At 38.6% G+C, this 27681-nt stretch overlaps 1 protein-coding gene across 3 annotated transcripts in view; it reads left to right on the top strand.

The window, feature by feature from the left end:
- Adgra3 (adhesion G protein-coupled receptor A3) overlaps positions 1–27681 on the top strand; it is a 107364-nt gene that overhangs the window by 59597 nt on the left and 20086 nt on the right. For all 3 annotated transcript variants that reach the window (XM_078021136.1, XM_078021135.1, XM_005318923.3), the window contains exons 8-14: positions 733–897; positions 3559–3760; positions 4593–4748; positions 12584–12745; positions 15509–15712; positions 23693–23906; positions 24117–24325. In XM_078021136.1, the coding sequence (XP_077877262.1) occupies positions 733–897; positions 3559–3760; positions 4593–4748; positions 12584–12745; positions 15509–15712; positions 23693–23906; positions 24117–24325 (1312 nt within the window). The remainder of the gene's footprint in view (positions 1–732; positions 898–3558; positions 3761–4592; positions 4749–12583; positions 12746–15508; positions 15713–23692; positions 23907–24116; positions 24326–27681) is intronic.

The following is a 27681-nucleotide window of genomic DNA, read 5'->3' as shown; positions in this document are numbered from 1 at the left end:
GAATCCACCTTATGAACACATCAGTTGTTCATTCACTGAATCTTTTTAGAGATTAAATGGTTGTTTTCAGGGTAATCCTTCTTCTGTAGAATAATTTACCTTTAGTATTTTCTTTCTTTTTTTAAATATTAGTTTTTAAGTTGTAGTTGAACACAATACCTTTATTTTAATAATTTTTACGTGATGCTGAGGATTGACCCAGGACCTCACATGTGCAAGGCAAGTGCCTTACTGCTGTGCCCCAACCCCAACCCTACCTTTAGTATTTTCTTGATTTCATAATTCACATAGTACTGTCCTTCCTTCATGCTTGAGTATTTTTGCTCAGGATTCTTTTTGAGAATCTCTGAGAAGGTAGGTGTGACTTGGAAGCCTTATGTTGGCTGAGGAAGTACAGCGCTATTTTGGCCTTTGGGCTCTTGACTCCTTTCCCTTCCCTAGGCCGGAAGGAGGGGCCTTCAGCATCGTGACCACTGCACTCTGTACATACTCCTGTCACTGCCCCAACCTCCTGTTTTAGGAATCTGTTCCCTTGGGTATTTTGACTTGCCACTGAGGGACTTAAATTGGGGGGAGTGCTGTTTCTTTATTTGTTTTTATCTAGCAAGTGCTTGGCTCAAGTGTGCGTTCAGTTACCTTTGCTAGGTGACTGATTGAAGCCCACAATCTGTCTCTCACTGCCTAACCATATTTTCTCTATTTTTAAAATCTTTTTTTTTTTCCCCCATGCAGTGCCCTAACCATTTCTAATATTCAGGCTGGATCTACTGGAAATTGGGGCTGTCATGTCCAGAGCAAACGCGGGAACAACACAAGAACTGTCGATATTGTGGTCTTAGAAAGCTCCGCACAGTACTGTCCTCCGGAGAGGGTGGTGAATAATAAAGGTGATTTCAGGTCAGTGACACGGAAAGTACTTCACAAGTCTTGATTTGTCCTAAGTCTTTTTATTCTCAAAGGTACATAATTGGACTCTATTCTAAGAAACAGAATTTGAGAAATGTATATTTGTACACATATATATATATATCCTCATATGTCTAAGAACTAGCTTTAGAATGATAATTTCAGAATTATTTATGGAGATTGGAAAAAAAAAAGAAGCCTGAACGTTATTTCAGACATAATATTTATTTAACTCTCTCTCAAAATAATCATTTTAAACAAATGATTTTGTTGTGTAAGTTAAAAACCAAGACTTTAGGAAAATATTTTGGATATTCTGTTAAGATAATACAAAACTTAGGCTAATGGTTTTGTCAAGGGCTGCATTGTAGATGGACACTGAGGGTTTGGCAGGGTTGTGAAGTCTCTCACTCATAGCTGTGCTGTCCACTCAAGAGCCAATAGCTTGGAGAGATGCATATCTCATTTTCTCTCCCTACTTGTTCTTGTGGAAGCTAGGTGAGGACTTTGGGAATGAAAGGTGTTGGGGAGTCTTGAGATTGGGGAGCCACTAGAATCTCAGGAGTTGGTTATGGGACTCTGTTAAGATGAGCTGAACAAGTTAATTTGTTTTAGTAGAAAGTTTAGAACATGTGAGAAATAACAACTTTTACCTTAGATATGTCTTACTTTCAATGTTGCTTTAGTACATTTACGTCTATTATTAACTCGATATTATTTGAGGGATTTTATTAAAGATTTTATAGTTGATATGAACAAAGGGAAATATATGACTCTTTAAGGCAGCAATAAAGATTAACTGTAATTTGGCATGGTCTCTGGTGAGTTTATTGTCACCTCTTGGCTGCAATTGTAAATTTTAAGAGTTAGAAAACCCTTTGGTGTTAATCTTGCCAATCCAAGGAGAAGTAGCAATAATAAATCTTATAGCTCCCCTTTTTAAATTTTGTTTTTTTAAAAATCATTCTTGGTTTTCTTTTTTTTAAGATTCTTGACATATGGAAACCAGCATTTATTATTGCCAATGAGAAGTCTTTATGTGCATTAAATATTGATCTATATTTACATTGTGTACTTTAAGGTGAAATGTTTGACATTTATTAATTTTGTTATTTTCAGCGTCTTTCATTAAATAATCATAATTTGATGTTTTCTGTTTATGGTGAATTTTATGTTTTACTCATAATTTTTGAATGTTTTACATTTTTAAAAATAGAAGAAAAATCTAAATATTTAACTGATTAATGAATTATTTATCTTTTGACACTCCTTAAGATATTATACAATTAAACTCCCACTGCATTAATAAGACTTAGTTTAGTGTTGCTTGATCTATTTATGTAGTTTCTGGTAATGAATTCCGTTTTGATGTGACTGACATTATAATTCAGTTGTTCCTTGTTCAGCATCGGTTACAACTTGTATTAAAGATGCTTAAGTTCATTCCCAGTTTTTGAGAAATAGAGCTCAAATAACAGAGCTTTCTCCTACCCCCCAGGGGCGTTGAGCCTCGTCTACAGGGCGTGTAGTAGTTCCCTCCATGAGTTCTGTAGTCTGCTGTGTTGAAGTCTGTAAGACCACACCCGTGTTCAGACATTGCTGGGAGGACTCCAGGGACTCAGCATAGAGCTGAACTCACAGATACAATACATAATATTAATGTATTATGGCACATGAGTGGATGGGAAGGGGAAAAGACCCAAGTAGGTGCTGGAAGAAGTCTCCTGTAGGCTTGCTGCTTTATGCCTGAAGGGGGTCACAGAGACCCACTCTGCCAGCAATTGTGAAAAGGCAGGGATCCCTCTGTAGCATTTCTGCCCAGGAGGCCCATTGGAGACACAGCACCTCTGACTTTTCCTGACAGGTGGTCCACTAGCCCCCTCTGGTTAGCATGGATCAAAATTCCAGACTCCTCAGGGGAAAGCAGGGACTCGTCCTAACCATCTAGGCAGAGTGAACGACACTCACTGGGTAACTTCAAGGGCATGTGCTGGTCACTCAGGTTCCCAGGCAACAACTGAAGAGCCAGTTTTGCAAGCAGGCCTTTCTAAGGACAGCAGTCACGGAACTGCTCTAGTACCTTTTTTTTTTTTCACATATCCTAACCCTACAAGTATAAAAGGCCAGATTCTGTTTATTGGGCAAGAGTCTATATGCCTTATGATTATATAATGGTATTAAATAGACATAAGACCATCGGTTGCACCAATTTTCTTTTTTTCTCCATTTATTCATAGCAAAATCTAGAAGGTTTTACAATTTTATTTCAGAAAAAAATATTTTATTATTATGGTGTTGAGATATCTTTAGCAGGTGCTGGGGTTGTGGCTCAACAGTAGAGCTCTTGCCTAGTGCGAGTGAGGTCCTGGGTCCTATACTCAGCACCAAATAAAAGTAAATAAATAAAATAAAGGTATTAAAAATAGTAATTTTTATTATTAAAAAAAGAAATATACTCAATAGATTGATTAAAACAGGCTAGTCTGTGTATACTGTTTTTTTTTTTCTCCAAGGAGTTTTGCGTCTCCTCTTGGTTTTTGTCTGTGATGATGCACGGTGTGTCCTCTCCTTGGTTTTTCCTCTGTTGTTGCTACTCTTGGTTCCCTTTGTTGTTCTAGGTTTTCTTAGACTATTCTGTCTTCACCTCTCTAGATGGCCCAGGACGTTGGCGGGCATTACCGCGTATCTGCAGTGTACCCGGAACACCCACGGCAGTGGCATCTATCCTGGAAACCCTCAGGATGAGAGAAAGGCCTGGCGCCGATGTGACAGAGGTGGCTTTTGGGCAGATGATGATTATTCTCGCTGCCAGTATGCAAATGACGTCACTAGAGTCCTTTATATGTTTAATCAGGTAACCAGATCATCTTCGTATTTACTCAGGCTGTGAATAAAACATGGTGTTCCAATCTAATACGTGATTTGAAAAATTCCCCAGTGAAGTGTAATGCTCTGGTGTTACGCCCTCAGTTGACCTGTCCTCGGAATCATGCTCCATGTGCCCTTCTTCCCTTCCCATTGCTGGCTGGCCTTGTGCCTTTGATAGGGGGCCTTTGCCATCTGTGTCCACCAGGCAGAATCCCAGCACCTTGCAGTCCTCATGGAAAGCCACATCTTGAGTTCCTTTTATGATCCCTTTGTCCAGAGTGACTCCTTGGTACACTTGTGTGACTCATGTGCCTCTCGCTTTTGCTTCTCTGCTCTTTGTCCTGTGTTGTTTCCCTGACCCTTAGCGGCAGCTTCCCCTTTGTGCAGTGGTTGATGTTTAAGTCAATAAATAAGCAAATGCAGAACAGCACTGGCCGTGCATGTCAGTAAAGATAAGTGCTCAATAGCGGTTGCTACTCTGGTTCAGTGGGAGTGCCAAGGAGGTGTCAGTCAGTAGTACCTGGGGTACTTGCGAAAGGCATTCCAAGGTATGTCTAGAATTTGGGTGAGCTGGGAGGAGGAGATAGTGCACTGTGTTTACTGATGTGTTGTGTCTTATTATGTTTTATTCCAACGATACAAAAATTGTCCTCTAGTTGGTTTGTTTTGAAATCCCAGTGTTCTTTAATTTGAGAAACGTGTTTTAAGGTTATGATGAGTAAGTAATAGTTTATTCCCGTGCTTTTGAAATGATGAGCTAAAATGTCAACCTTTTACTGGTCACTTGCCAAGTGCTGCTCTTTGCCTTCCTCTCGCAGATGCCCCTCAATCTTACAAATGCTGTGGCAACAGCTCGGCAGTTGCTGGCTTACACCGTGGAAGCAGCCAACTTTTCTGACAAGATGGATGTTATCTTTGTGGCTGAAATGATAGAAAAATTTGGAAGATTTACGAAAGAAGAAAAATCAAAAGAGGTATTTTCCCCAAGTTCAGATTTGTAGCATATATTGTCACCAAATGGAAATGGAGCCGAAGCTTGTTTTAAAAACTGGCTTGTGTTTGCTATGTCTGAGCTTGGGTATACTTTTTATTTTCCAACATTGTCATGGAGGTGTGTATACTCCAGTTAGTATGGGGACCTGCGTACTACTGCAGGGAGGAGAGGTGAGCTCAGATCTTGCGCCTTGAGGTACTGTTAGGGCCTAGGGCAGCCTTCGCTCTGTTAGGGTATGCCAGGGCTTCTTGTTTCTGACACCCATCATTTCCCTCATTTCCCTCATCCACACAACTATGTGTCATCCTCCTGGGTGTGAGTTTAGTCATCCAGATCTTGTTGTAAACTGCCTAATTGCTTCCTGAAGAAATAGAGGCCATTGAGAGCCCTTTTTGAAGTTCCATATGGTTGGGATATACAATTTCTGAAAGTTTAATGAAATGATAGTTGAAGAGATAGATATGTTTACCCTGACTTGAATACTGCACAGTGTACACATGTGGGCAAACATCACATGGGACCCCATAGATATATACAATTTTATGTCAGTTACAATTTTTTTTTTAATTAGTGACTTTGTCAAGGGGTGTATTTCAACAGGACCAAATTAAAACTATGATATCCTTATTAACATGGTATTCTTCAGGGGAAAATAAAAAAATACATATTTTAGATTGAGTAGTAAACAAAAAAATGAAAATAATTGTATGAGGCAAGATTATTTATTGTGTTCTGAAGGTGTAAGTTTTGAGCTGTGTGAGAACTTCGTTGTTTCCTTTGTAATATAATCCCTCATACCAAAATGAACTGTAGGTAGAAGGAACCTGCTCAGTCCAAACTGGAGCACAATGCAGGGCTGAAAGAAAGCAAGCAGGTCCCAGAAGCTTCCCTCAATGTTCCAGAAGAATGTCCTGCAGCCTCACATTTGCCTTCTAGGACAGTGTTGCCCTGTCTTGCAGAACTAAGGGAAACACACTGGCCAAACAAAACATGAATCTTTATGTAGGACATCTCAGGTACATTGATATGGCTCAAAGGTAAATTATTCATTTTGTTTTCCCTATATCATTTAACCAAAGATTGTTTTTTTTTTTTTTCCTTCGGTAGAGTATCTTCAGGAGTCTTGGCGCTCTGATGTTAGACATTTTTCTTGTTAGGATGTAGTTGTTCAAGGAAGGAAAATAGATATGTGTACATTAATGGAACTCAGGCAAACAGGGACTTCACAGGCCAGTGGGAGAATATTTCAGTACTGTTATCTGAACTCTAGAGACTTGGGGTTTTCTAATGAGCTGTCCTGCTGTTCCATTGTGCTCCAGGCCACAGCCGCTCCCTGTGGTAAGTGTTCTTAGCGCTGGGAGAAGTGGTTTGGATTCTGACTCTTCTGCTTTTGTTTTTCATTGTTGCTTAAATCACAGGTTAGCTGCCCACATGATTAGTGGTTGTTTCTGGAAGTGGAATGTTTTGAGTTACTAGAATAATTATAATGACATTTGGAACGTGAGCACTGAAAAAAGATTTTGCCAAGTTATAATGCCTGTTTCTTCCCTCCCTACCCTGTTTGGATGTGAGGAATTTCTTGCTTACCTCTCAATTTGCAAAGAACAGTGTAGCCCTGAGGTTCAAGTTGAACTGTTGCCAGTGCGTTGAGTGAACAGTCTGCTGCTTTGATGGTTCTAGGTGGAAATGTCCTACTGAACAGGGAGAAGACAGTTTTGTGGGTTAACTAACCGTGGGCCCTTCCTTATTTTTAAAATGGAAATGCTGCCCTGTTTAACTTGCAGAGTTCATATGAACAAATGAGAAAATCCAGGTAAAACTTTTTTTTTTTTTTGCAAAATAGTTGCAAAATTTGGGTCTCTCTTTTTTTTTTTAGGGTATGAAATTAATCTTCTTAGGATCTTAGAAAATCTTGAGTACTTTATTTAGTTATCCTAAAGTTTAGTTTGAAGGAGTTTTCTATCATTTCATGGTATAAAGTTAATGATTGTCTTTGAAAACAAGTAACAGGAACTTACCAAGCATAAATAAGAGAAAGAGAAGGAAAATATTCAAGACTGAGTCACTGAGTTGTGGGCACATAAATGTAACATTACCTGTGATGTGGTGACTGATTTCCTATACAGCTCTTTGGAACCTTAAACTGTAGGCTGTAGCTTTCACTGTTTATTAGTGTAGTAAAAAGAAATTATGAGGTTTCAGGACTTCATTTTAAGTTAATTAACAGCATAAAATTATGGTAGGATATCCTAAAATGCACGTGTCTTAGAGGGACAAAAAATTAATTGATTTTTGTATTATGTCCCAAAAGTTAATTCTGCCGTGGATAATTTGTTAAGTAAAGTATAGCGAGGTAATTGCTTTTTAAATTGTGATTGAGTCTAACCAACACAGACTAGTACTCTTTTGTCTTAGGAATAGATACTAAAAGCTATCAAACTGACGTATTAAGTTGTTTTCTAAAAACAGCTAAAGATTGTCAGACAACATAAGTCTCTATTCCATATTCATTAGAAGTATTTTTCTTATGAAACCAGTAGATATCCATTTCAGAAGATGATAAAGTGTAGATTTGGTTTATATTGCTTTATTGAGCTCTAGTTTTAAATATGCAAGTGAGACACATATCTTAGGCTAGTTTACTTAAGTTCATTTAGTTCATTTTTATGAACAGATTTTAAAATGTATAGTTCTTTTATTTATTCATTTTTAAATATTCATTTCCTTTTTGACATTTATTATGATTCTTTATTTTTAATATTTTTTAATTTTTTCTTGATCTTACTTGCCAGACTTTTCTGTATGATTAATCTTTTCAAAGACCTGGGTCTGGCTCTGTGATTGAGCTTGGGTCAGAATCACTGGCAGGGTTTGTTAAACAGAGACTGCTGCTGTGAGCAGACCCCTGCCCGCAGTTCCTAGGTGCTGACACAGTAACTCTGGGGCTGGTTCTGAGAAGGTGACTTGCAGAAGGTCAGCTCAGGTAATGCTGGGAAGTGTGTCCTTGGCCTAGGCTTTGAAAACCTTTGTACTGTCTTAATTTTCTATCCTGATATTGCTTTTAAAAATGTTTTTCCTTTGGGTTTAAGTTTTTGAGAACTTTTTCTTTGGAAAAATTTATCAGTTTTCAGCTTTCACCATCTCAATTCACCCGTCTTTCCCCCTTACCTTCTTTCCCTCTGCCCGCCCTTCCTTTTTCCTTCTTTCCTTAGCTCCTTTGCTTCATTTTTTTTCCCTTAGTGCTGGAGCATTTAAAAACAAATTCCATACATCATATTTCATTCATAATTTTCTAAAATAAAAGGAGCTTTAAAAATCACTCTTCTGTCACCAGGATTAGCCCACGTCCCTAGTATCTGCCGATATGTAGTCCATGTTCTGTTTTCCTTGATTATGATTTCTTAAAGATGTGGATCTCCTGCCTAGTTACCTTGTAGAATTCATTCATGCCATTTTGCAGTTGGTGATCTGTTATTTTCTAGATGAACAGTTAGGTCATCAGCAAATAAATAATTGGTTCATCAGTTCTTATCTAAAAATGTACCCCTCTATTTTTATTTATTTATTTTTATGAAAATACAGGGTCCCTCCAGATCAGTATGGATTAAGAGGTGTTAATGGGAATGTTCTGACATCTCTCTTAAGTGTACTGTTTGCTTGTTTGACAATCATGAAGACCTCTCTGTTAATAGCAGCCGTGGATGGGAGAGGAGGGGAGGAGCAGGGAGGATAGGAAGGGCAGCAGAATAGAATAGACAATATGATTGATGTATGTACATTCCATGTATGTATTATATGTCAAAATGCATTCTACTGTCATGTATGACTAAAAAAAAATAAATAAAAATTAAAAAAAAAAAAGCAGCCATGATGGTGAAAATGCTGTGACATCTTAATCAAGTTTGGATGACAGGTCACTCCAACCTCTCGTCTCCATCCTCCGTATTAGCTTCCCTGAAACAGATGCCCAGCTACATATCTGTTTGTCATTCTTGTTTCTCTGGTTCTTAGAATTGACAGTGTCCCTCACCACTCTGCACTTGAAAATATAAATATGGGAAGGGCCTAAGTCACTTGGCCTTTCTTAGAAACTGCCTGCTTTTCTTTATTTCTATTTCCACTAGGTTGTGTGAGAAGACATTTGTCTTCTGGGTTTCCTTTGTTTTAATTTAGCATGGAATGAGATGTGCTGAGCATTTCTTACAGGGAACCTGGTCTCCTTATTTTACACCTGAGCAAACTGGGTCTCAGCGAGGCCAACTGATTTGCTCTGGAATATCTAACTTTGTAAGTGACAGCCTTAATCCAGGAACACTGAACTCCAGGCCACAGGAGTATTCTGTCTTCAGTGTTAAACACCGTATGCCTACTACATTATAATTAAAGATGGAGTTTGTATATTATCTTGTCTGTTTATTAATGTAACGTATCAGACATTTATTGAATTTGCAGATGATTTTGACTTTAGAACATAGAATGATCTATCTCTTACAACCGTGGCTCTGGACACTTTCATTGTTATTCATGTGGCATTTTTATTTCTTCACATTTCATCTTTGATAAAGTGAGTTCCCATGTGTTTTCATTGGTCCTTACAGTTTAGTGTGACAGGTGCAGGAACAGGTGCCTGATTCCTTCCGACCCTTTGGAGTGACCTACAGGAAATGAGTCCAGGGACAAATACGATGCTTTGTATGGAATACCGGTTGCACATTAAAATTGTCTCTGTGTGTCCGATTTCAGGAATACTTTTTCAATCCAATGCATTGTTTCCTCTTGTGTCCCTTTTGGCCACTGTGTCGGATTCAGAGCCACTTCCCTAACCAGGCTACAGAAACATGTAGCATTCTGTGATTATCTGCTCTACAAATATTTTGGCAACAAATTCCTTTCTTTGGTTCTTAGCCATTTGGTATAAAAATGAGAAAAATGGCTTGTTCTTGGCTAGGGTCATCCTCTTACCTTCCTAGAGGTGCTCAATTACATCAGTTACATTGCTACATGGGTCTTATCTAGTGGAGCAGAGCAGAATTCTTTGGTCATGTTATCATAATTTTTCTGGAAAGATGACATGTCTGCCAGGTTTTATGTTAAATCATTATACAGACCATATATTTTAATCTGCAAAAAAAAATGGTAAACAAATTTTAATTGTACTTGTGCTGTGCAGGTATTTCATATAGTTAGTAGTGCCTCAGAATAGAATCAGTATTTTTATGTGCTTTATCTCTTAAGTTTTTGTAGCCAACAGGAATTTCATTTCTGATAGTCATAAAGCATATTTGACTATTTCATCTCTCTTAGTTTTTTGATTTCCACATAGAAACTCGAGGTAACAATAAATCATAATAATGGACAAAAACTTAAGTCATTCCAGCTGTTCTTAATTCCCATTTAAAATTAGGACTTCTTAGTTAATCTCTGTATAGACACCTGACTGGTACATTCAGTAATGGACATATCAGGGGTCAGAACCTGTCTTTGTAACTTCCTGTGGAGTGGTATTCACCAGCCCTGTCATCAGAAGGAAAATGTCCTGGGATACCATTCCTGTGAATCATAGAAAGTGGAATGAATGGAATTCTGTAAAATGTGGTTGTTAGCCTCTTCTTTCTCTCTCTCTCTCTCTCTCTCTCTCTCTCTCTCTCTCTCTCTCTCTCTCTCTCTCTTCTTTCTTTCTTTCCTCTCAAGACAGAGTCTTGCTCTGTTGCCCGGGCTAGTCTACAGCTTCTTTGCTCAAATGATCTCCTGCCTTGACCTGTGTCCTGGGATTTGTGGGCGAGTGCCACCTTGCCTGGTGGGCTTTTTCCTCTCTGCCAGTTGATTGTGTTGATATCTTAGATTTGGGAGAAGTACCGTGTGAGAACATGTGACTCTATTAAAATAAGGGAGATGGATTGTTTTGTTATTCTTCGTCATTGCCATGATCACAGTCTAGACCATATTTAAAGAATGGGATTACTGGCTTGTTTTGAATTTTCTTCACTGGGCTCTAAGCTTGAACCGATCATGTGTGTTTCCTTCACTGCTGTATGTCTACTGTGCAGGGCTCACTTTGACCCTTAACAAATGTTTACTTAATACACATTGTACATGAACAGAATAATGAACGTTGATAAGCATTGATTAATAAACATAGATAACTCTTGGGCTCCATACCAATTCTACTAGTGAATAATGGTATAAGTGTAAGTAAGTAGTATGATGTCCCTTTTCCTAGATGTTTACATTGGAAACAAAACATGGAAATAATCATGGTCCACTGTGATCAGGACAGTACGGAGTCAGGATTTTTTCAGATCAGATTGAGGTTGGGGGCTGGGGCTTTAAGAGGGCAAAAAGCCGGTTTTGTTAGTTCTGGTTATATGTGAACACAGACTTGTGAAATACACACCTTGTCACTTCTGGAGCCTGTCATCTTAAAAAAGAAGTCGATTTTAGCATTAAAAATGCTTTAGTAAAATAACAAGCAGAGCCAACATTTTTGGAGTGCTTGTTGGGTGCCAGACATGGTCTCCGGAGGCCTGCATTTATCATTGGAGTGTGGTCTGCACCTTGTTCAGAAGATAGGACCATTGCTATGCGTTTACTGAGCGGGAAGATGTGGGTGGGTGGCAGTGTCACCATTAAGGTGCTGGTCTCACCTCTGTCCACCTCACTCCATGGTTCCAGGTTTTAGATCTGCCTGTCTTCCTTGTAAAGTGAATCCTGGGGTTTGGACTGAACTTGTTCCAAAACCGCCTCTGCCCTCATAATTCTATGCACTGGGAAGAGTGCTGGAAGCAGAAGAGGAGTGAAACCTTAGGTGGGATCTTCTTGGGAGGACCAGGAGACAATTGCTGAAGCAGTGGCAGCTTCTTGGCTTGCACTGGGGCCTCCACCTTTGATGCCTACTTCTGGGGGAGAGGGCCAGCCAGCCAGCCTGTAGATGTTTTTATTATCCTCTCTGCAACAGACTCCTTGTGAAGAATTTGCTCTGTACAAACCTCCCTCTTCAACAGTGTGTCCTGTTAGCTGGATCATTCAGTGCATTTCTCATGGGGAGGCGGGTTGTGCAGGGATACACAGGTGACAGTAGCAATACTAGCATGGCTTGATTAGATGTTTACATCTGTGAGGCCTGAAGTGAGCTAAAGAAAAAAAAAATCAGTCATAGGAAACACATAAAGCAAACCGTAGAGTAGTTCCTCTTAGGGTCCATTCATTTCAAGGTTCTGGGTCTTGAAGCATTCACTGAGTCCCAAGGAAGGGAAGAATGATTTCATTCATGGGGAGGAAACCACACACCAGAGTACAGATTGCACCACAGGAACGGGAAACTTTGGTGCATGGACGTGCCTGGAATTTTGAACATGATGAGATTAAACAAGAGGGGGGAAGTACAGATTTTTTTTTTTTTTTTAACTAATCATCGAGTTTTATTTGAGCTAATGCGTATACACAAAGAAACGTTTATAATGGTTTTGAGGTGAAGACTAGAGCTGTTTTTGTCCTGGGGTCCTGTGACATCATCATCTTGTTAATCTGTCACTTGTCCTTCTTTTCCTCTTTTCAAGATGCCAGGCAGTGGTCTCTTCACCAGTGAGGTAGTGACTACTTAAGTACCTGTTTTGAGTTAAATATTTTTAAATGACCATAGTTGAATTGCTGTTCATATCCAAAGCTGTTTTAATGAGAAACAAGAAAAGTGCCTGTTGGGTTTTCATGTAAAAAATTTAGATGGAAGTTCTTGTTGTCTCTGTAGGATTTTGATGCTGTTGGACAGCTTGCCTCGGCTCCAAAGATCTTTCTTTCTTTTTCCTCCATGTTCACTAGCTAGGGGACGTGATGGTTGACATTGCAAGCAACATCATGTTGGCTGATGAGCGGGTCCTGTGGCTGGCGCAGAGGGAAGCGAGAGCCTGCAGTCGGATTGTTCAGTGTCTACAGCGCATCGCTACCTACCGGCTCGCCAGTGGGGCTCATGTTTATTCAACAGTGAGTGTGACAGTATTTTAGACAAAAAATTCACTGTAGTGACTCTAACCCAAAAAACACAGGTCTCTTACTGGGTGCGCAGTTTCTGTTAATAGAATTTTCTTTTCTAAAATATTTTAAAAGCTGATTTTGCTTTTGAGTAATCAATTTCATTGGTAACTGGAGAGAACTCTGAAAATCTCTCATTTGAATGTTTAGCACCATGGAATCCACTGAAACCTGTTTCTACAAGGAAAGTAAGAGCGCTGTTGTAGTGTTCTATTGGCTCTTACCCACGGTCCATCGGAGCTAGGGAGCTAGTACTCTGTTCTGGGCCCTCAGGAATGTTTTGAGAGAATGCCTGATTGCTTGCCCAGACACTGGTCTCAGAAGAGCACTGGATACCCTCCAACACTTGTGAAGCAATTGGCATGATAATCACCCAGTTAAATAGTACTGAATTTTATCTTTGCTAACTTGAACTGTTTCAACTTCCTCTGTATTGCTTACTTTTTGTTCTAAAACTGTGAGAAGTGTGGTATGTTGTTTCTTTAGCAGTCTTATTCTGATGGCCCACGGTTTTCATTTTTTTAACTCTCTGAATGGGTTCGTGTAGTGTTGAATATTCTACCCTTACAGCAGAGATTTTATGCAATTTTAAGATTATCACTTTTTCATTGATTTCTGAGACCATTTTTTATTGTACTGTGTTTTATTGTAATTTTTGCTCCTTTATGATGAGGGTTACTCTCCTGAATAGTAAATAAAATAGAGGCCCATCCTCTCCCTCACAGATCCATGACTTTACTTGAAACCAGCTTGTCACCTTACATTTTCCCCAGCCCATCAAACCCAGTTTGAATACCATCCTTGGGCCTTCTTATCATTCAGTGGAGAGAACCTACTTCCTTCTTCCGAACCTCACCAGTTCTGAGAACTCCTGGGTGTAGTAAAGGTGATAGTGTGTATTTTCACCTGCCATTTCAACGTGTAAAATGAGTGTAGGAGTGACACATCTTACATAGTAGCAGTTCCTTCTACTTCCTAGGGAAGTGTTCTAAAATCGAAGTGAGTGTTTGAAACCACAGATAGTACCAAATCCTGTGTACGCTGTGTGTTTTCTTATACGTCCATACTTAGGATAAGGTTTAATTTGTAAACCAGGCATGGTATCAGGTTAATAGTAAATAATAATAAAATAACAGTTATAATAATATATTCTGCTAAAAGTTATTTAAAATCTATGAATTATTTATTACTGGAAATTTCCATTTAATATTTTCTTTCTGACTGCAGTTGATTGAAGATAACTGAAATGGGGGAAAAATGGAACTATGAGTGGGGGGGCTGCTGTATTAAGAAAGGATATGGTGCTGGGGGTCTTGAAAGGAAGGTTTCTTTCTTTTAACTGAGGTTTCATGTGCTGATCATGGTTAGTGCTACTCATCAAAAACTCAGTTTTTTATGTGGAGCTTTGATCAATAAAAAACTGGAACACACACGATTTGTTAACTAACAGACTTTAATTATTAAGCTTTTCTGTGAGACAAAAGCTAATACAAACTTTGTTTACTCTTGAAAAATTTGAGAACCAGTAATCATTTTCTGTCATATGTAGAAAATACCGTCCTTTGGAGTCAGTACCATGTGTGCCGCACTTGCCAAATTCCTTCCTCCTCCTCACATTTTAGAATTTGTATCTTCCTAATAGATTTTAAGCATCTCATACCAGAGTCTCATGTAAAAAAAAAAAAAAAAAAAAACACTGTCCTCATATAGGACATGAGGTGCTGCTTTGTTCCTACGATAGAGGTTCACCTAACACTCTCTAGGAAATGGAGAGACACCACATTGCCCTTGGCATTGGCAGTAGGTCCTGTCACATTGCTGGATTTGAACGTGCGGCTCATCAGCCTGGTACTTCTCGAGCCCATTCTGGTGTGCTTCTGATGAATGTGTGATACTTGGTTTTTGGCAGCTGTGGTATCAGCAGGTCCTACATTTTGGCAGAGCCCCCAGGTTTAGCTTACTTTTGAGTCCCTTGAAAACTCTGGGGCAGGTGCTATCTTAATCTGATCACTCTTAAATCTGTTTCTTTCCTACTCTTGGAACTAACACTTCCCTTTCTTTTCTGAATAAACAGCTTTGGAGTGAATCTCTGTAAACCTAATGCAAAGAGTTAACTTGCTCTCCCTGGAAAGGGAAAAGGTGAATATGACCTGAGATCTTGAACTTTCAGGTGCTGATTTCAAACCCTACTAGTTGCCTTCCATTTCCTCCCATGAAATGGTCATTAATGGTTTACTGATTTCTCTAGTTGATTTTTTTTTTTTAATAGGATCTTCCATTTTGACTGTGTAGCTTTTTTTTTCCTGCAAAATACTTTTCAAATTAATTCTATTCTTTTTAGATTAGTTTACCTTTCTGCAGTGCTGGGGATTGAACTCAGGACCTGTGCACACTAGGCAAGTCCTCTTCTACTGAACCCCCAGCCTGCAAACTATGATTTTTTAATTGACTTCTCATTTATAGCTGATTTCCTGTAAGGTATAGCTTGTTTTCCTTGTCATTGATCATCTTTCCATTTTAGGACTTTTTTGTTGTTGTTTTGTTCCATCGCCTTTTAAATTTTGTCCAGTTTTCCACATATTATTTGTTTAATGAGGACTTGTGCTTTTTAGTTTGGCTTATACGTACAGTGTTTTGTGTTTGAAAAGTCTTGGAAATTGCTTTTCCTCCAGATTATAACTCTTTCATAACTCCTGTTTTGGTTGGTTTTTGAAGTATTCACCCAATATTGCTCTGGAGGCTTACGTCATCAAGGCCGCTGGCTTCACCGGGATGACCTGCACCGTGTTCCAGAAGGTGGCAGCTTCCGACCGCACAGGACTTTCTGATTATGGGAGGCGGGATCCAGATGGGAACCTAGACAAGCAGCTGAGCTTCAAGTGCAACGTTTCAAATACGTTTTCAAGTCTGGCACTAAAGGTAGGTTATATTCTCTAATCGATATTCACATTAGTTTAGAACAAAGTCTTTTGCTTTGCAAAATAACCTTATTAAAAGTGCTTTTGGCTATGTCCCTCATTATGGATCAGCATCCACTTATCAGAACATTTGGCCTTTGGTTTTTTTGGATTGGCTAACTTCGCTTAGCATGATATTCTCCAACACCATGATTTTATTCTCTTTTAAAGCTGAATAATATTCCATTGTGTACATATACCACAGTTTCTTTATCCATTCACCTACTGAAGGGCATCTAGGTTGGTTCCACAGTTTAGCTATTGTGAATTGAGCTGCTATAAACATTGATGTGGCTGTGTTACTATAGTATGCTTATTTTAGGTCCTTTGGGTATAGACTGAAGAGTGGGACAGTTGGGTCAAATGGTGGTTCCATTCCAAGTTTTCTAAGGAATCTCCATACTGTTTTCCAGATTGGTTGCATCAATTTGCAGTTCCACCAGCAATGAATGAGTGTGCCTTTTCCCCCACATCCTTGCCAACATTTATTGTTCTCTGTATTTTTGATAAAAGTGGTTTTTGGAGGGGGTGAGGGAGGAGGTGGGGGAGAAGTATGGGGATATTGTGGGGGTTTTTAAAAGGAAATTTATACCATGAAGAGCCTCATAATGACTTTCCTGGACCTTAAGCATTTTTGTCTTGGACTCTCCATTCTCTACACAAAAATAACAAAAGTTACATTTTATGACTGCAATACGATAAAAACAAATATATTAAAACAATTTCTTTTACCTAAAAGTTTTTTTTTTGGTTCCTCATATTAAGACACTAAAACATCTTTTTTTTTTTTAGAGTGAGTGAGAGAGGAGAGAGAGAGAGAGAATTTTTAATATTATTTTTTAGTTCTCGGTGGACACAACATCTTTGTTGGTATGTGGTGCTGAGGATCGAACCCAGGCCGCACGCATGCCAGGCGAGTGCGCTACCGCTTGAGCCAATATCCCCAGCCCGACACTAAAACATTTTTATGGACCCCTACAAATATATGGGTCCTTACCAAAGAGAAGTCAGCCTTGAGGCCAGGCATTTAATCAGGCAAGGTGAATAACAAGATTTTTGGCAAAGAAGTGAATGTATATATAGATATATATATACACACACATATATCTCAATATCTCATTTTTATTGATTTTTTTTTTTTAAATTTGGGCATATAGATGTGTTTCACTAAGCCACATTGAATTAAGTAGCTGGAGGCAGAAGTTCAGTTCCCTAATGGAGCAACATTTTCATTTAGCTTTGTGTGGTCATGTGCTATTATATTCTCTGTGATTTTTAATTACTCAGAACTTCTTTTCTGATTTGTTCCTGACTGGCATTATAAACAGTATTCTAGACATTTTGTTTTGGGTACCAGAGATTGAACTTGGGGGCACTAGACCACTGAGCCCCATCCCCAGCTGTATTTTGTATTATAGTTAGAGCAGGGTCTAACTATAGAGTTGCTTAGCACCTCACTTTTTTGCTGAGGCTGGCTTTGAGCTCACAATCCTTCTGCCTCAGCCTCCCGAGCTGCTGGGGTTACAGGTGTGCACCACTGCCCCCAGTTCTAGTCATTTTAATGGCTTTACAAAAATCAATCAAATATATTCTGGTATACTGTAGGTGCCTATTATGTGTGAATGGATGAATGCATAATCAGTGTATTCTGTCAAACTCTACCCTGGTGACTTCCATAAAGAGAGCTCATTTGCCAAATTTACAAATATCACAACTCACCAAGATAACCTCAACAAGTCTGATAATATAATATTTATTTGGTACCATATACTCAGGAAAATGGGCAAGATTCTTCTGCTACTTTTGGCTCTGAGAATACTTGATGTACCCAGCCTTACACTGTAGACCTGCTCAATTTTCTGTGTTGCATCATTTATTGGTAAAAATAAACCACAGAAGGCGTAGGAATAGCAAGACACACAAGGGCATGTGTTTTTGAGGAGCCTTAAAAATGATGAACTTTCTGTCGTAGATGATCACGGCTGGTAGAAAGGGCTTAAAAATGATGCAACTGTACGTTTCGTCGGCGTCACGGCCTATACCTCTGTGTAAGGAGGGTTTCTGCCCTCTAAAGCAGAAAGCTCTAAATGAATACTCTCAGATTTTCCAGTTTCATGTTCTGTCTTTTTAAAGATCATCCTGTGACCAGAGCAAGAATACACTACATTATTATTCATGCTTCATAGATGGACATCATTACACTGAATGGAAAAGGAACATATCTTCCATGAAATAAAATTAGTTAACTGTTTTAACATCAGCAGCACCAAATGTACTTAAGCTTTAGCACTTTGACAGAGGACTTTCTTCACATTTTAAACTTTAATGCTAGAGCAGTTTTTATTCTTCCTGTGCATACTTTTTTTAATCCCTTGAATATACTAACTAGACAATTTGAACAACCAGCAATTGATTACATTACCCTTAAATGGATCATATGAAGTTAAACCCATAAAGAAGATATTTTTATTCTTTTACATATTTTTTAAGAGGATGTTTGAGTTGGCAGTAGATGTCTCAAGTGATTTGCCTCCTGCATGTTTTGACTTTCTGTGCTTTCCTGAAGGCTCCCTCCTAGCCAGGTTTGGACTCCCATCCTCTATAGATTCAAACTCATTGTAAGGTTAAAAATATCCCAAGTTGAACATATATTGATGGCACCTGACCTCCCAGACACCATAGTTTAGCAACACAGAATGCTCGAGTCTCGGTCGTTTAGCCTTGTGAGCTCACGGCTGCCTGGGAGCTGTGGTTTGCTACTGCCCTGTGTTGTGAGAAAATAGATCACTAACACATGCCACTAACCTGGAAAAAGCTCAAAAATCAAAGTGTGGTTCCTGCTGAATGTGTTTCTGTTTGTGGAAAAAGTATACGTTGACCCATCCTAAGTCAAGTTCCACCTGTATTGCCCAAACTATCGTAAATTCCCTAACTGTTGAAGATTCCTGTTTGGTTTTGGTACGATAGGCCATTCCATACAAATCCATGACTCGTGTAGGTTTGTCTACCTGGGGGCACTATTGATCAGCCAGCATGTGCCAATGTAACCCTGCCATTTGGTAAATAAAATAACTGAAATACCTTCCTACCATTTAGCAAACAGTGGCTGCTCCCATCCCCTGAATGCCTCTTGGCCCTGTGGCCCTCTGTGAGGACCACCATGTAGACCGTCCTTCCCACATCCTGCAGTTGGTACCTGCAGAGCAGAGGGCACCTAACAGTGTCCCCCTCCATGGAGCCTGTTCTGACAGTGCCTGTGCCATCTCAGGTTGTTGACATTGGTGAGCATTGTCTCCAGATCTGGCTGGAAGGGAAGTCAGCCTCAGTCAACCCTTCATAACATCCGTCTCGGAGGTGTCTGCTGGGTGACTTTCTCCCTCCACATTAGTGCTCTTGCTCATATCTCCTCCTGCCTGCTCTTCCCTGTGCCCAGTGATGGCAGACTTCTGTTTCCTTTCCCAACCGCCTATCCACGTTGGGTGCAGGCACCCCCTGATTTTCCTCCTGGAGTCCCCTGCTTCTCCCCTCCCTTCCTAGCTCCATGATTATGTTTAAAGACCCTTCAGAAATGTCCCGTCCGTGAAGTCTGACACCCTCTGATCAATCAGTCTTCTCCTGCCTCGCCTGCGGGTCCTCTGTTTCCCTTCACTTTTCAGTAATGCTGCCTGTCTCCGTCATCATGTGCCACTCATGGGTCACGGTGGGCTGTTCGGGGGCAGAGCTGTGCTTGGGTCACTGTGAACCCAGTGCCCCGCCTTGTGGTCTGCCATTGGAGGTGGAGTTGCCTGGTCCTTGACTCTTGCCAATAGCATCAGTCAAATCTATTCTGACATTTTTCTTATCAAAATGATCCCCTTCACTGTTGATTCCATAATTCACATATGAGCCTAATAAACTCATGTCTTTCCAGTAAACTGCCAAGGGCTTTTTAGCCGTTAGCAAGTGTTTGAGCTCAGCTATAATCTAGCCAGCAGGTGCTGATTCTTCCTAATTTACTTGACCAGAATTGAGAATTCAGTTTTTCTTTACACGTCCAAGAGCGCTCTCGTCCTGGCCATGTCCTGTTCTGTGAGTTTTCAGAGCAGTCATTCTGGGTCTTCATGCTGTTTTCACCCTAGGACTCTGTACAAATGGCGCCTTCCTTCTCTTCCCTAGGCAGAGCTAATCATTGCCTGTGAATCCCCTGAGGCTTTGTTCATTCTCCAGAGTAGTTCTAAGGCAGCATAATGATTGATAGTGAAGCCTATGATATGGCAACTAAGAGTGTGGTCTCTCCAGCCAGGCAGCCTGGGTTGCTGTTCTCTTCCCCCCCAGTTAACAGCTGTGCAAACTTGGGAAAAGTATCTTAACCTTTCTGAATGTCAGTTCTTTATCTGTTTCATGGGGGATTATGTAATGGTACTTAAGGAGTTACTGAAAAGATTAATGAGGTAAATGTGCAGACATTCATAATGGTACTTGGCACAGAATAATCAATAAGTATTGGCTCATATTGTTTTGTACTTGTTGCCATCCAATATTCATATTCTAAACAGATGACCAAGGACCACAGCTTCTTTCATTGTATGTCTTTAGGTTCTGCACAGTGTCAGGCACAGAGTAGCTCAATATCTAACAGCTGCAGTTGAATACAATTAACAGTGGACTTAATTAACAAAGAAAGTCAGCTAAACGTTCTAAAGGCAAACGTAATCCCCGTTAATCTATAGCAGTGAGGAAATTGAAAGGTGATAGGCGGCTAATACCTAGTAGCTACACACAAGAAAATGATTCAGATAGGTCAGAATTCCTATTGTTTGAAAGTGAGTAAGTAGAAAAAAAGAAACTTGGGTAAATTAGTATATTATTGTTTGGCATCTGATGGTTTTGACCCATTCTGACTTTAGTCATGGAATGCTATAGATTTTAATAAGATTTCTGAAAATTTTAATGAGATTTCTGCAAATTTTAAAGTATCGATTATGAAGTAGAGGAAATCTTGATTCTTAAGGAAAGATGGTAAAATCCAGCAGAAGGATTTCTGTGTTTGAGTTGTCATCCTTAATATCACTTATTTTCTTTTTAGCTTAATGTCATTTTCTTTTTAGTTTAGCAAATAGGAAGAGCTCCGTGGTAACATTCATTTCATGTGTGTTCCTATTTCATCAATTTGTAAAGTTAATACCAAACCAGATCGTAGAAGCTGGATCATGAGGAAGGTCCACCTTATTGGTGAGTGGATCACTTCCAGGCATTTCCTCTGTCCACCTCTTCCACCCTGTCCAGGTTATGGTGACAGGAATACCATCCTCCATTCCACAGCCTTGGTGCTGGTCAGAGTCGGTCCCCTGGGCCTCACCACCATTTGTTAGATGCTCAGCTGTGTCCAGCAGGTGAGGCTCAGGTTAGCCCAAGAGGAGCTTCTCCGTGCTGTCCTGGGGACACAGATCCCACCATCATGTTTCAGATCACAAGTTCTTCTCATGACGCGTGGTCTTTCATCATGTTTTATTTATTTATTAACTGTAGTTCCTGCGTTACACCTACCTCATTACTGTAATCCATACATTTAAAAAATAAATGTATAGTTAGTTACATGAAATTAAACTTTGTGTTCTATGCCTTTAGGTCAAGAGACTTTTGTATAATCATAGTAACTATAACAAACGAAATAAGTGTTCTTTCTTTGATTAGATTTATAAGACTTCCTTAAAAGAAATGTGTCAGTTTTACATTCCTACCATAAAAATCTAAACATAATTGATAGAGGTGAGGTGCACTTTATCAAAAACCCATAGAAGACCCTTTCTCCATTCCAGAGAACCTGTGACTATGGTTTAGTAATATCTTTATTGGACTTGGAAAGAGATTTTAGAAAGCGTTTAAGTGTATAACAGCCATGGATATGTAGCTATTAATATTTGTTTTGTTGTTGTTTGGGGTTGGGTTTGCAAGTTAAACTTGTGGAGAAGACCTTTCTTGTCTTATAGAAAGTATTCATGTTTTCCTTCTGTAGCTTTCTCTTAGAACCTACTAGGTATTACTTTTTAAGAATAATTTCAATTTATCATTATTAATTCTCTCTCCAATAACTATGCTTTGTTGTCAAGTTATTTTGTGGTCTATGAATGTATTACCAAGTAGAACTATTTTATGATTTTGAGTACTTAATTTTCAATGAATATGCATTATGTAACATTTTATTAGGATTTTGAACTTCTAATCTGTTTTTCTTCTTCATATGCCCATTATATACTTCAGAGAAATTTGTATACTTTATAGAAATTTACTAGATTAGCAAATGAATTTATAATTAAACTTTCTTTCTCCATCAGGATGTATTTGTTAGAAGCCTCTGTGTTTTTTCTTAGGCAAAATATTTCTGGCAAATATTTTTCTTGGTAATTTAAATTTAAAAATAATATTTAAACTTATAAAACATATTCTCCAACAGACACTTTCAGACATCTGCTCAACTTGACATTGTTGCAAAATAATTCTGTAGTCAATCATTTGCCTCAATGGAATCCTTTTTGAAAGAACAAACCTGACTTTGTTCACGCCATAAACAGCTGTTTTTATCAGATACCAATGCCAGGAAGCATTAATGTTGGGATCCAGAAATGAGCATTACTGTCCTCAGAAATCCTCCTAGATGGCCTCGTGCAGCAGAGAACGAGTTCGCACTGAATCTGCAGTACTTGGAGCATTCTGTGCACATCCGTGTCACAACCAAGTCCAGAGCGGGTGCAGCCAGCTATAAAAGCCAACTACTTCCTGCAAAGACGTGCTTCACTGTCCAAAGAAGCCCAGTGTGAAGGACCCCACATAAAGTCCCGAGTAGATCCTGGCTGCCCATCTCCCTTAAGCAAGAATTAACTTTGCTAAAAATCAGATAAACTCAAGAGTTTGTCAGAACAGGAGAGCATTTCGTTCATTCATGCCCAGTAGAGTCAGGGAGCAGAGGGGAACTCTGAGTGGAGAATTTTGTGGTTGGGTTACCAGTGTGCTGGAAGATTGGTAGGAGATGAGTCTGAGCAGAAGGTCTGGGTCACATTGTTTGCCATACTTGGGATTTGGGAGCAGTGTATGGTGACTTTGCAGGCCAAGGTGCTGTTTAAACTGGAAATCCTGTTGGTGCTTTGAGCATCAGTTTGGAGGGAGGGAGATCAGTGGCCAGGAGAAAGACTTGGTAATAAATTTTTAAAATAGAGAATTTTAAAAAGATAGTTAATTCCTAGCCTCTTTGTGTCTGGGCTTTTTATATTGAATGCTGAATAGTTTAAAATCTCCAGTAAAGAAATCAGAAAAACATTCCATAATCAGTCAGCATCTTCAGTTGTTTTTATCCGTTACTTTGTTTTTCCAAGTATGTTCTTAGAGTCAAGAAAAGGGGTGCTGTAAGAAGAGTTTGCTGAATTTAAACTTATGTTTGTAAAATGTCATTCTTTTGTTGTTTGAGTGGTTGAGTCTGTCATAAACCGCCTTAAGTTCCGTAAGCCTACATTAGCTATACTCACATTCAGGGTGCACAACCTTGACCTTAGTTTTTACTGTACTTTGCCAGACATGGCAAAATTGCCATGAGGAGTGGCTCTGAGGTCCTCGGTCTGTTTTAATGCTCTCTGCTTCAGCAATGTGTGCTCTTGTGGGAAAATTAACTTTGTAATTTGAAATGATTCCCTTGTTTACTTCTTAAACTCTTTAACATGGAGTTTGAATTTCTCCGTGTTTTATGCTCTTTTGGTCTGGGCTGCCTTGGTTTGCTTAGCTTATCAGTTGTTGTAACTATGAGATTTTGGATATACAACTTTAAAAAACATTCAACATGTATTTAGAAGACTTTCATAACTATCTGATCTTTACCTCTTTTCTGCATATGAAGATGGAAACCTCGCTTCTGTGTTTTGGTTTTTTTTTTTTGCTTTTGTTTATTTTTTCATGTATTTTTTTTTTTCTTCAGAATACTATTGTGGAGGCTTCCATTCAGCTTCCTCCTTCCCTTTTCTCACCAAAGCAAAAAAGAGAGGCTAGATCACCCGATGACTCTCTCTACAAGCTTCAACTCATTGCATTCCGTAATGGGAAGCTCTTTCCAGCCACTGGAAATTCGACCAACTTGGCTGACGATGGGAAGCGGCGCACAGTGGTCACCCCTGTGATTCTCACCAAGATAGGTTCGTATGTGGCATATGCTACCTTGTGCTCACTGGACAGTGTGGCTTTATTGTTCATTGTTCCTAAAAACTGCTTATTTTCGTTCCTTCTCATTTTAATGAGTCACTAGCGAAAGAAAGATCTTGCAGAGTACCCATTAGTGTATACACTGACATTTAGTTCTTTATGAAGTTTGTTTCAAAAATATTGTTATTTCCCATTTTCTCCAGATGGTGTGAATGTAGATACCCACCACGTTCCTGTTAATGTGACACTGCGTCGCATCGCACATGGAGCAGATGCCATTGCAGCCCAGTGGGATTTTGATTTGCTGAATGGACAAGGAGGCTGGAAGTCAGATGGGTGCCGTATACTCTACTCAGATGAAAATATCACTACAATTCAGTGCTACTCCCTCAGTAACTACGCAGTTTTAATGGTATGGCAGTTGTTAACTTTATGCATAAATACTAAGTATTCTAATTTCTTCCTGTGCATAATTAAGCTTAAACAAAGTTTTTTTTTTTTAATTTTTAACATAAATTGCTTTCTTTAATTATGTAAGGGGTGATGTTTGGTGTAATTCTTATTTTAAAGTGAAATGCAGTTACTGCCAAATGAAAGGTAAGGGAATAGTCTTTGGAATTTCCAGTGAACTTCATGAGTTCAGCTAGACTTTGACCTTCTCAAAACCCAGAGAGATCCTGGGTGTAGGCAGTCCAGCTCTGTCAACCAAAATGATTTCTCTGCCCAAGGATAGGATGCACACAGTGAAAGAAAGGCTTCCTGCTTTGCCTCTCTAATGCCACTACACACAGTCATCATTAAACTCCTTTTGAATTCAGAATGGTGATACTTTGAGTTTTGCACCTACAAGCGACAGTATTGACATATTGTCTTTTCAGTTTTAATGCCAATCAATCTAATGTTGTTTGCTATTATTTACTGAAGTTAACAACTATTAATCTTTTTGGTTAAAGTAACATATTAGTGTACAGGAGAAGGTATTTTTAATAATGAGATATTTGGATCTGATTCCTGAGCAGATAATTATGAAATTAACCATGCTAGTTGTTATTTTATGCTGTAATTATTTTATGATGCTAACATCATGGAGTGTGTTGAGAGTTCAATGGAAGGAATTATTGACAAGTCTGAAAGACATTTCTCAGAAATGGCTTGAAGTTAGCCTAGGGGATGAGGACTTCCACATATTTATCTAATTTCAACTGTGAATCTGGAATCTAGAGAGTATTTTATCAGTACTCCATAATCTTGAAATGTGATGTTTTCTGAGTTTTTTGTTTTTTAAAAATAACAAAATAGGATTTTCTACTAGAAATGATCTTAAAGCCAGCCTGGATTATATTAAAATTTGCTTAATACTTTTTCATTTTCTTTGCTTCTCAACTTCCTCTCCCTTGTCTAGCACACCAGCCAAGCATAAGTGAATAATAGATAGATTATCTTTTCAATCAGTGAGGAGTTTGTACAACTGTACTTGAGCGTGTACGTTCTTGTGCCCAGTTGGCAGTGGCTGGAGTCTGCATAGTTAGATGCAGCTGGATCTGCTTGAGGGGTTCTTCCTCTTGGGCTTAAAGTGAGTGTTGATAGTTCCTGATTCTCTTCACAAGTGCAAGATGTCTGATTGCACCAAGTCTGGCTTCTGTAAGTTCACATTTTATTATTTTGTAGGCACCTTTTAAGTTAAAGCATGAAGCATCAGTTAAAGGGTGAGATAGTTTTTCAGTTTAAGTGCTTTCTAGTTCAGGTTTAGAGTATAAGATAATCTGAAACTCTGATATACTGAAGGAGAAACAACTTTGTCTTAAATGTATATGTTAACCAGGAAGAACTGAGCAAAATAAATGAAATACAAAATTTTTTAAAAAATGGACATTTTCTAAGCTTCACTTTGCTACTGCACTTGTGAAACTTTTATTTTTATTTAATCTAATACCAGTTTAAAGCATCTATTTTTGAACTTCCTAGCTGTTCTTCTCAATTATTTAAATTAATATAATCCTTTTCTAGAAGGAATAAGCTATTCTTTTATCTTTCAGACTTTTAATCTTTTAAAATGTAAGACAATTATTTAAAGCTAAAATACAGTACTAAGATTTTTTCTATTTATTTTCAAATATCCTCTTCCTTTTCTTAGAGGTAACTGTGCCACCTAGCGGCAGAAAAGTGAAGTGCATCTGAAATTGTTGACAAAGTTATAATAAAGTTAGTGAGTGTATGGGAATTTTAGAGGTGCTAGTTAAATATGGAGGCAAAGTTAGTGAAATTATAACCCCTCTAAAGTAATTAAAGTTATTTGAAAAAATAATTACTTAAAAAGTAGGAAATAATCTTTTTTTCTTCTAAACTTTTTAAATAATAAAATTCTGTATTTCTTGAATACTATCTTAAATATATCTTTTTATGTAGAAGTCTAAATCCCTATCTTGGGAGATAGTCCATATGACTTTTCCTGACATGATCTGAGAGCAAGAAAATCAGATATAAGGAATATGTTGCTCATAAATCTAGAATAGACACAGATAGTCAAGATAGCTCCTCTCAGTGAGAGCCAAAGGAAGAAGTTAAGTGGAAACTGGGGTTGTTTGACTGATGTGATCAGAAGTTACCTTTCTGAGCAAGAAGATCCACAGGCTCTGGGATCAGTCAGGAAAAGAAATGCTGAACAGAAAGTAGGGTAATGATTGCAGTCAAGCTGTGTAGGACTTAACACCCTGACCAATAATAGCAGTGAAGATACAATAATCCCTGTGTCTTGGTTTACCTCTTGTTACTGTTCAGCCAGATACAACCAACTTGAGAGTAGTCATTCATTTTCCTCTGTCTTATGATGCTTTTAGTTTGTTTATATGAAACATGCTGAACAAAAGCAAACTTCTATTTCATTTACTCTATAATCAACCATAGGTAATGTTTTTGTTTAAATTGTTTAGTGTGGGAGATTTAGCCTACAGTCATACACATGCTTGGCAAGCCCAGAACCATGAAGTACCATGGAGCTCCCATTTTCTCCCAAAAGATGCATGCTACCTACATTATTCTTCAGTGAAAATTTTGTAATAATAGTGCTCTGCTGTATACACTTTTTTCCATGGAGCTATATATCTTTTTTTTTTGTAGTGGATATTTTAACCCAAGGGTGCTTTACCACTGAACTACATCTCCATTCTTTTTTGTTTTTTATTTTGAGATAGGGTCCACTAAGTTGCTCTGGGCATTGCTAAGTTGCTGAGGCTGACCTTGAAGTTTCAATCCTCCTGCCTCAGCCTCTCAAGCCACTGAGATTACAGGCATGTACCACTGCGCCTGGCAGAACTATATATCATAAGTTTATCTAAAGGTTGATAATGGAGGTGGTAGTTCATCTTCATTAACCACTTAACGTATCAGGTGATATCTTTGTATGCATTAATTTATTTGGTCCTCAAAACAACTTCTTCAAGAATGGCATTCACTGCAGTGAATCCTATGTAGTAATTACCACAGTTTGCAAGTGTGTAAACTGAGGCACCGAGAGGTTAAGAAAAAATACTGAACAGAAAGTAGGGTAACCAAATGGTCCTATTAGTTTATACCCCTTTGCATGTCTGCAAAGCTAGTTTGTGTTAAAATAAGCATTGAACTCCTTCTGGTTCCAGAATCTGTGTTTCTAAACCCTTTGCTACATGTCATTTCTCAAATCTCAGGTCACTATAAAAGAGTTTCCTCATTTTTTTTACCTCTGAATATTAATTTGTCCCATAATTTTTTAAACATTATTTTATAGCTTTT

This window comes from Ictidomys tridecemlineatus, chromosome 9 (genome assembly GCF_052094955.1).
Source record: "Ictidomys tridecemlineatus isolate mIctTri1 chromosome 9, mIctTri1.hap1, whole genome shotgun sequence".
Taxonomy (NCBI): Eukaryota; Metazoa; Chordata; class Mammalia; order Rodentia; family Sciuridae; genus Ictidomys; species Ictidomys tridecemlineatus.
The sequence above is the reverse complement of the archived record's forward strand: the minus strand, read 5'-3'. Positions and strand labels throughout refer to the sequence as shown.